Here is a 10443-nt window from a genome sequence, read left to right on the forward strand (position 1 = left end):
ATGAGTCACTGTGCTCAAAACAGTGCTGTAGAACAGAGATGGTAAAAGTGGTCAGAAATGTGGTCTGAGTAGCCGAGATGGTGTAGGGCTCTGCACAGTAGGCGTCAGGGATGTTTGTGTAAACAAGCTCCAGCACATTCAGCCCTCTCAAACAGTTTGTCTAGGTGAGAATTCTGCAGATCATCAATAAGCTCCTGTTAACTAGTCCTATCACTAGCATATGTTTTTGGTATGAGTGAGCTAAAAGTTTAAAGTGTAAAAGTTTCAGTGACTGGGTGTGGCAGACTGAACAACACACAAACGCTTTCTTTCTTATCTGTATTTAATGTTACAGAAATCCAAATGTAGACACTTTGAGAAGCCATAACTCAATTTAAACCTCTTTTTGAGCAGCAGAAAATGTAAACTTACAAGAGCATGCTTAAAAAATCCTGAGATTTAGATTGTAGAGTGAAAATGTTTATCAAAGAGAATAATGAAAAATTTACTAACAACCTGTTCATTCTAATGGGACATTTGCAGATCATTAGAGCTCTACATATTAAAAAGTATCAGTGAAGCATGTACAGAAGGCATACTTGCATCCATGTTGTCTGTCATTCAGAGATGAGATTGGTCAATAAATTATTTTAAAACTTGTGAATTTAAATGTGAAAGAAATGTGACTCAAGAATATTTCTAGAGAGACTTTTATGACTGTATACATTTAACATAAGCTACTTGTCTCACAAGTTCATTACAATTGAATTCTAAGCATGTTATTAAATGCTTTTGACTACAGCCATTCTCCTGACACTCGACGAACCACTCCCTGGTATGCACTGTATGGATGGTATGTTGTTTTTAATGCAGATATCAAGTCAGTTTTGCTTTCATTGAGTTAAAGATGTTGGTAGAAGTACTAGCTCTTTATCAGTGTTCTAAGTAACCCCTCATGAGTGTATGTAACAAATCATAAATCTAGAGGTGGTTACAGTTTTCATCTGCTTTGCATATACTACAAAACATTTACAGACACATAACATCAAGACACAGAAGACATCCTGAAACCGAAGCAGACACAAGAGAATGGGGATTCATTTGTGGAAGGTCTTGTGTGTTGTGTTTGCTGTAGTCCTTAATTCTACAGGTAAGTGAATTGGTTGTGTAGGTCCTTTTATGTTGTACAGGTGCTGGTGAATATTGCATTCAATCTGTTATATAATCAATGTATTGCAATTAATTCAAGATGTTACAAGTGAATAGGTTCATTTTTTAAAAGTGGAAATATCATAGTTACTAGTTAGTTGTATTTTTTATGCCTTAATTAAACACTGACAACTTTGCATATGTAATAAAGCCAAAAAGCTGGTGTTCTGATGTTGAACACTCACATGACACATACTATACAGAGCAGTTAGCTGAAAATCTCATTACATTGATTTGGTTCTAGATATTAAAAAAAATACATTATTTAGACTGCTATATCTATATCTGTATACCTACATGTACAAAATTAAAATTTTATTACATTGTAATTTTTGTAATTGGCTATACTACATTTAATATATTCACTTGCAAAGATGTCATTTTTAAAAAGCAAACTAACTTTAAAATATATTTTAGATATTAAGGAAGTTACTGATGAAAAGAAATCAAACATTTCAGACTTGTTTGGCACTGAACCTGTTTGACTGGTGCAGTAACAGTATCTCCAAATCTTTTAGTGAGCTCAATCAGTTCATCTGCTTAATAATCATCCTCCAACCTTCCAAACCATCATTTCTGAGATGTTTTTCTAATCTCAGAATGTCAGAAAAAAAGCTTTATCTAGATTTTTTAATAATAAATTAAATAAAAATAAATTATAATCTTTATGTTGCTTATTTATATTCATGTATTTAGAAACTGTGCTTCTCTCTTCTTTCTGTATTAGACTCATTTGCCCAGCAGGATGGTAAGTTCTTGATTCATTGTTTTTAAAATAAAGGCTGCATACTAGATTGACCAGTTTGTCCACTAGCACGTTTGTGATAACTTGATATCCAAGTGAACTAAAATCCTTACCTCAGTATTAAGCTTAAAGATGATTACCACAGTAAAAGAGTCAGAGTTTAGAGCATAGTGCTGATACATACACAAAGCAACTTGTCTTGCAAAAATAATTTACTGTGGGTACTGTGAGAGATCAGGTGTAGCACAAATTGCTTAAAAAGTCTACATGTAATGGCTACTAATGTCAGTGGTCTGAAAATATTTAAAGTATTTTAAATAAATATAAATAAAATTACTTTCAATTCATGGTAATAATGGTTGTTGTTCTTAATGTTAGAATGAGTATGTTTGTTTCTGTGATCTCTTTCTTTTCTTCCAGTTTGTGGTCGGCCTCCACTGAACAACAAGATTGTGGGTGGTGCAGATGCCTCTCCTGGATCCTGGCCTTGGCAGGTCAGCATTCAATCAGGTGGCAGCCATTTCTGTGGTGGCAGCCTGATCAATGCGAACTGGGTCTTATCAGCTGCTCACTGTTTCCAAAGGTAGCTGTGCTTTGCTGTGCTCTAGCTGTGCTAGAATAATAAAACAATAATAATGTAGGTACAACACATATTTCATATGTATTTCATAAATATCTGTAAGTAAGTTATTACTGTTTTATTGTAAATAACTTGGGATGGGGAGTGACAAAAGTACATCATAATATCAGTCTCGACATCTTTTCCTTTTAATTTCAGCTCCTCAACATCTGGTATCACAATCAAATTAGGAATGGAAAGTCTGGAGTTAACTAACTCTAATCAGCAGCAAAGAAGTGCTAGTAGTATTATCATCAACCAAAATTATGATTCTACTACAAAAGACAATGACATTGCACTGGTCCAGCTCTCTTCTTCAGTGACATTCAATAATTATATCCAGCCGGTGTGCCTCGCAGCAAGCAGCAGTTCTTTTCCTGCTGGTACTGAAGTCTGGGTCACAGGATGGGGTACTATTGCTTCTGAAGGTAAAAATGCCCAAAACCCTATGGATTGCACGTTAAAGTAATTTAATTTAATGTATTAATTTGTTTTGACATATATATATAATATTGTTTTGATATATATATATATATATATATATATATATATATATATATATATATATATATATATATATATATATATATATATATATACTGGGAAATACCTACTGTGTTTTGGTGGATTGTACATTTATATAAAAAGATAAAATGTTCATCATTGACATTCACAGTGAGTCTGCCGTCCCCTCAAACCTTGCAGGAGGTGCAGGTGCCAATTGTCAGTAACAGTGACTGTGCAACAAAATATAGTTCTATCACAGACAATATGCTGTGTGCTGGCTTAGCTCAGGGAGGAAAAGACTCATGCCAGGTAAGAAACCCAACTCATAGTATTTCTGCTCACAGGTCGGTGTTATACAAAACAGAGCAAATAGATATGTAGCTACCAGCTTGTTGTCCATGCAGGGTGATTCTGGAGGCCCACTGGTGGTCAAAAGGAATGGAGTTTGGGTTCAGGCTGGGATTGTGAGCTTTGGCCATGGCTGCGCTTTACCCAATATTCCCGGTGTGTACACCAGGGTGTCTCAGTACCAAGACTGGATTAACAGCAACATCGGCAGCAACAATATTGGATTTGTTACATCAAATAGCACTTGTGGCTCCCCTAACCTCTTCTGTCTAATCCTTTTTTTCTTTTTCATCTTTTTCCTCTGCAACTTCTAGTCATGTCAGTCAAATTAATCATATATGCACATATTACTGTCTTACAGTAGATGCATACTTAGCTCTTACTCTGTCCATTTTGCCTTCTTTACTGATCAAAACAGAACTCGCCATGTTTACTGTAGTTAAATTCCTTTTTAATAACATGTAATTGAAAAAGTTATCTATAGATCACAAAAATTTCCTTTTTCTGCACTCCTGGTAATGGCTGTTACAACACCAGGTTTCGAGCTTGCAATTCTGCAATCTGATGTGTTATAGCATTTGTTTTATTTTTTGTTTTATTTTTTTTAATCAGTTTTATAGTTGTTCCTTGTAGCCACTGTAGCAATTTACAATGATAAGCTTTATGTAACCGAACAACCAAGTCTAATAAAATAATAATGTCAAAATGCCATTATTAAATGAATTTTGATCATGTAATTCAGTTTTGTATCTAATTTTATAAAGTATTACATTGTATGTGATTTTTTACAATACACATGAATAATCTCATTAGCATGGAAAAAGCAATAATTGCATAATTTAGTAACACATGTATTTTGAGCTTAAACATATATACAGTGAATGTCCAAAGGTTTGTGGACATCTGATAATGAAACTCAGATGTATATACATTTGGCAAATAAATAGAAGTCGTAATAGAAGCATAGAAGCATAAAAGCACCATGAGTCATGAGAGAGTCATCAATGTACCTTGGCAAAGGTTCTACATTTGTCTGGAACATCGGGTTGTTTCCCTGTGACTCAGCTTTTCAGTTCATTCCATTACCTAGGCGCCAGAACAGATAAGAATCTTGCAGAGTATAACTCTGCTACACTGGTGCTACAACTGTTGGCTGTATGAATTTGTGGATGTACTGCTGCCCTGTTTGCAAATGGAGACTTGATGGGAAGTACTCAGCTGAAACCTCCTTCCTGGGCGCTCTCTCCGTGAAAACTCTGGGGTGGTTGTGGTTCAACCTGGGGTTTTTGCTCATATGACCTATTTTTATAGAAATGTTTTAGCAAACTGGTGCTTAAACCACACCAATTAACTGACCGTGATATATTACATGAAGGCAAACCAGCAGAGTATTTCTCATTGTGCCCAATTTGTGCCCTGCAGTAAAACTTAGACCTCCAGAGTTTTTGTCTATCTGGAACAAAAACTAACCGAAGCAAGAGCTTAAAGAGATTCAGAAGCTTTGAGAAGACTCATCGTATCCCTCTCTGAGCAGCAACAGAGAATGCGCCATTAGATCAAGTGCAGTTAAATCAAATGGCACAGAACGGTGACATCTTTCTTTTGAGGCATCAGGTCCCAAAGTATGTACAGTACGTATACCATTAGGGTCCCGATGCCATGGCCTAAAAGGGTATTGCACAAAAATGTTTCTCCTAGTCAAAAATGGCCAAAATAAAACCAGACTAAAGTTTGCAGGCAATCAGCAGGACAAAGACCTAGCCTGCTGCAGGAGTGTCTGCTGGTCAGGTGAAACAAAAAATGCTTTTTTAAGTTTTGTAATTGCTATGGTTTAAAGAACAGGGGGAACATTTTGCACTTTGAACAGGACAAAAAGGATTACTCCAGAGTAACAAAAATGGTTTAAGGACATCAATGTGAAATTACTAAAATGTCTTTGACAAAGCCTTGACCTGAAACCCAGAGTAAAACTGTGAACCGACTGAGTACTGCCAAAAGAAATGTGCAAAAACAAGTGTTTGATCCAAGTTGAACAAATTAAAAAAGCAAGGCATCCAAATAATGTACTTGTATTTGCACTTGGTTTAGTAAAAACTATGTTGTCTGTGTTCTTTTCTTACTTCCCCAAAAGAAATTAATTAAACTGATATTTTTAAATTCAAGTCAACTAATGTGATAAATCTAATGTGCATTACAAATATGCACAAAGTGCATAAAAGGTTCTGACCCATTGAAACATTATTTAAAATCTCAGCTTAAATAAATCAGACTGTTAGCTAATATTTCAAATTTAACTCTTTCAGTGGATATAAAAAGACACATCCCTATTAACATGACATGTTTTGTGATAATTAAAAAAACAAAAAAAAAAAAACAGCCAAGATAAATCGTCAGAAACTTTTCGAACATTTACTGTAAAATTTCAAACTATATATTAAATTGAAAAACAATAAGAATCATTTAGGGAAAAAAGATAAACCAGTTCATTTTTAATTTTTAATTTTTAATTTTATTTCTCCTAAAATTATTCTTATTATTTTCCACTTTAATATATTGGTTGCAATTTCTCATAAAAGTTATAAAAGGCTCTGACATAATTTATCTTTGTTTTATTTTTTACACAGCAACAATCTGCCATTTTAACAGGGGTCTGTAGACTTGTTATATACACTGTACTGTATGTAATTATGTGATAAAATGAGACATGTTGAGTTACATCGAATGTCTTTAGCATGGATGTATGCAAACCTTTGGACTTAACTGCATATGTTACACTGATTGTTTGATCAAATATCTTTTTTTAAAGAGCCACTCATGTCTCAAGTGATGCCTTCACCTAGAGAACCAGTTCTAGATCAACACAGAAAATAAAGTCTTTTGAGGAAACAAACAGATGACGTAGTTTGGGGAGGTTACCCTTTACATAGGGGTAAAAAGAGTAGATTTACATGCACAGGATATTCATAGACATATGATTACCTGACACAAGAGGACACAGGAGGTGATGGATATTTACTTGTCAAAAGTTCTGTGCGTTGTATTCACACTACTCATTAATGCTCCAGGTAAGTGTAAAGGGAAAACTGGTTCTGATGAGTACGGCATTTAATCTATGATTGTTTTTTCAATATATTATATATAAAGCTACAGGAGAATCGGGTAAATATTTATAGACATCACAATTGCTAGTTTGTTGCTAAGACTTGCAAGTATTTGTATTTTGTAATTTAACAAAAATGTTTATTTATTTATCCTAACGAGGTTGATTCTGAATAAATATGCAGGAATTGGCCTACATAATTAATCTATTCTAATAAATGTAGTCTTTTGATATTTGTTTCAGTATAATAGCTTAATTTCAACAGTATATTTATATCCTTTTATTCCTTTAAATAGGTATGGGAATATTCGTCGCCTAGACACACAGAACTTTGTTTCTGAACATAGAAAAAATGGAAACACTAAGAACAGAATAAAGGCATTTCTTTGTAGACTATAGTCTATTCAACTTGTGTTTATTCAATCAGTCTTATAATAATTGAGGTTTCTTTGAGTTTCTATTATAGTCATGTTGGCTCCTCCTTATGCTATATTTAGAATACAATTCATTTTCAACTCTCTCTGAAACTGGGATTGTCTCTTTGTTTTCCATTAGGCTCATTTTCCCAGCTGGATGGTATGTTTAAACTGCACATACATACACACACACACACACACCCACACTGTATGCTTACATGTATTAAAAGGTGAACTTACCGGTTTGTGAGCAGGTTCATGGTGGTTTCAAAGTAAACGGAAACTTTAATGAATGAAACTCCAAGTCAATGTTCATCTTTTTAGTCGATTGGTGTTAAAAAAGAGTAACTCTGAAAAGATCTCCCTGTACATGTGATTCACATGTGATTCACATGTACAGAGATAAAAAAGGGGTCATTCACTATTGTGGCAAACACAGAGGAATTACCATACATCACAACCATATACACAATTCACAACTGTAATGATCAATGGAGTTATTTCAAATATTATGCAATTTGTGATTTTCATAGATTGACATTACGGTTAGAGCCGCATTTTTTATTACTTTCCACCTATTTTTCAGTATTTGTCTTTAAAGTAGGGCACAGATTATTCACTTTATAGAGAAGATAAGACCTGTGATGTTGTTGGGAAATATCCAGAAACATCCAGAAAGTTTATTGGGATCTTAATTCCTGCAGCAAAGTAAGAATTTGATCCAGATTAGGAAACAGAAAAGGTCAAAAACATCAAACACAAAGAGGTACACGATGTCAGCACAAAGGTTTGAATACAAACTAGAAAATAAGGAAGTAAACCAATAATAAAACGGGTGAAGATCAAAGAGAACTAAAAACAAAGACAAAACATATGACGCTCTTGGTATACAAACAGAGACCAAAAACAGGGAGGGCAAGATCTTGCTGGTTGCACAGAGCTAGGCAATGTCAATTATAATTCAATTTAACAATAATAATAATAAATTTAAAAGAACTAACAATAACTACCCATCAACCCAGTTACTGTAAATTTACAGTGTGATTTTTAATTATATTTAAATAATAGTTTATTATATTTAAATAATTGTTGCTCATAAAGTTGAGAATGAGTATGTTTGTTTCTGTGATCTCTTTCTTTTCTCCCAGTTTGTGGTCAGGCTCCACTGAACAACAAGATTGTGGGTGGTGCAGATGCCTCTCCTGGATCCTGGCCTTGGCAGGTCAGCTTTCAATCAGGCGGCAGCCATTTCTGTGGTGGCAGCCTGATCAATGCGAACTGGGTCTTATCAGCTGCTCACTGTTTCCAAAGGTATATACCGAGCTGTGCTTTCCAAAGTCTAAAATAACAACACAATAATAATGTAGGTACTTGATTTTTCCTGAGTGTTCAACACATATTTCATACGTATTTCATAAATATCTGTAAGTAAGTTATTATTTATTGATGGGAATGGGGAGTGACAAAAGTACATCATAATATCAGTCTCGACATCTCTTCCTTTTATTTTCAGCTCCTCAACATCTGGAATCACAATCAATTTAGGAATGGAAAGTCTGGATTTAGCTAACTCTAATCAGCAGCAAAGAAGCGCTAGTATAGTTATCATTAACCAAAATTATGATGATAACACCAAAGACAATGACATTGCACTGGTCCAGCTCTCTTCTTCAGTGACGTTCAATAATTATATCCAGCCGGTGTGCCTCGCAGCAAGCAGCAGTTCTTTTCCTGCTGGTACTGAAGTCTGGGTCACAGGATGGGGTACTATTGCTTCTGGAGGTAAATATGCCCAAACCGAGCGGATGGCATGTTAAATTAATTTAATTTAATGTATTAATTTGATTTGGCCAAAGAAAAAATATCTGTAAACAATGACCCTTTTATAAAAGTTTATCAAAAATATAACAACTTAAAAATGTCAAACAATTATTGTTTTTTTAAGTCAAATAACAAGGATACTGAAAAATAAGTTCTGGTGTTTTGGTGATTGGTAGCTAATTAGACCAAATTAGATTTTTCAGCAAAGTTTATATAAATTGTAAATTTATATAAAAAGAAAAAAATCTTGGCTATTCACAGTGAGTCTGCCGTCCCCTCAAACCCTGCAGGAGGTGCAGTTGCCAATTGTCAGTAACAGTGACTGTGCAACATCATATGGAAATGGTTCTATCACAGGCAATATGATGTGTGCTGGCTTAGCTCAGGGAGGAAAAGACTCATGCCAGGTAAGAAACTCACCATGTGTCATAATATTTCTGCTCACAGTTCGGTGTTATAGAAAATAGAACAAACAGATATGTAGCTACCAGCTTGTTGTCCATGCAGGGTGATTCTGGAGGCCCACTAGTGGTCCAGGAGAATGGAGTTTGGGTTCAGGCTGGGATTGTGAGCTTTGGCTATGGCTGCGCTTTACCCAATATTCCCGGTGTGTACACCAGAGTGTCTCAGTACCAAGACTGGATTAGCAGCTGGATCGGCAACAGCAATCTTGGATTTGTTACATCAAATAGCACTTGTGGCTCCCCTAACCTCTTCTGTCTGATCCTTTTTTTCTCCATCTTTCTCCTTTGCAACCTCTACTGATGTCAGTCAAATTAAACATATATGCACATATGACAGAAGTTAACGTATATTACTGTATGTCATCAGTGTCTTACAGAATAACCACATGATTTTATCTATAACTTTTACTTCTGAATCTGAATTTTCTACAAAATCTAAAAAGGAATCTACAAATCTACATTTTAAAGATAGCATCTGTACTATCTGTTTAATAAGGACAAAGAACAATCTGTCTATAGTCTATAGTGAGAAAGCCAATCAGCTCATCTTTATCCTTGCTGAGGATCCCCTGTCTCTTTCTCTAGTCTTCTGCTCTAAAATAAAAATTTAAATCATTAAAAAAACTTGTAGAATGGAATTAAATTTTGTACATATATAGTGAGTTATTCAATTCTATGTGAATTCAATAAAATATTAAATATACATTATAAACAATTAACATGCAAAAAACATGATTGGATTGGATAAATGATCATTAGCATATTTCTTATTAAATCAATTAATAACTTAAGTGTTTCAAATAAAAGATACATGTGTACAATGAATGGCCAAATTTTGTGGACATTTGACCATGACTCTGAGTTGTGTTTTGAACATCACACTCCAGATTTAGTTACTCTTTGCACAAGAACTTTGGAACTGTTGGGATTTGTTCATACAGCAGCAAGAGCAAAGAGGTCTGGGGTGCAGTCATTGTTCCAGTTTATCCCAAAAGTGTTCAGTAGGCTTGAGGTCAAGGCTCAGTGTGTAGACTATTCTAATCCTACCAATCTGACCGTGGCAAACGGTCTTAATAGACATTTCTGTTTGTGCATTTTCCATACTGGAACATGTTTGGGCACTTAAATTCCAGAGAAGTGAAGTTATACTGCTACACTATATAAAGACATTGTACACAATCTTGTGCTTCGAATTTTGTGTCAACAAGTTGGCACACATATAGGTATGATGGTAA

At 34.7% G+C, this 10443-nt stretch overlaps 1 protein-coding gene across 1 annotated transcript; it reads left to right on the forward strand.

The window, feature by feature from the left end:
- Nucleotides 1-715: 715 nt before the first annotated feature.
- Nucleotides 716-9864, forward strand: LOC113638136 (CUB and peptidase domain-containing protein 2-like). The gene is made up of 13 exons (XM_047801140.1): nucleotides 716-1129; nucleotides 1916-1936; nucleotides 2354-2516; nucleotides 2712-2980; nucleotides 3229-3368; nucleotides 3464-3720; nucleotides 4481-4562; nucleotides 6397-6472; nucleotides 7063-7083; nucleotides 8072-8234; nucleotides 8437-8705; nucleotides 9006-9151; nucleotides 9252-9864. The coding sequence occupies exons 1-13, from the start codon at nucleotides 1069-1071 to the stop codon at nucleotides 9507-9509; spliced, it is 1926 nt and encodes a 641-aa protein (XP_047657096.1). The 5' UTR covers nucleotides 716-1068; the 3' UTR covers nucleotides 9510-9864.
- Nucleotides 9865-10443: the final 579 nt, after the last annotated feature.

This window comes from Tachysurus fulvidraco, chromosome 15, assembly GCF_022655615.1.
Source record: "Tachysurus fulvidraco isolate hzauxx_2018 chromosome 15, HZAU_PFXX_2.0, whole genome shotgun sequence".
NCBI lineage: Eukaryota > Metazoa > Chordata > Actinopteri > Siluriformes > Bagridae > Tachysurus > Tachysurus fulvidraco.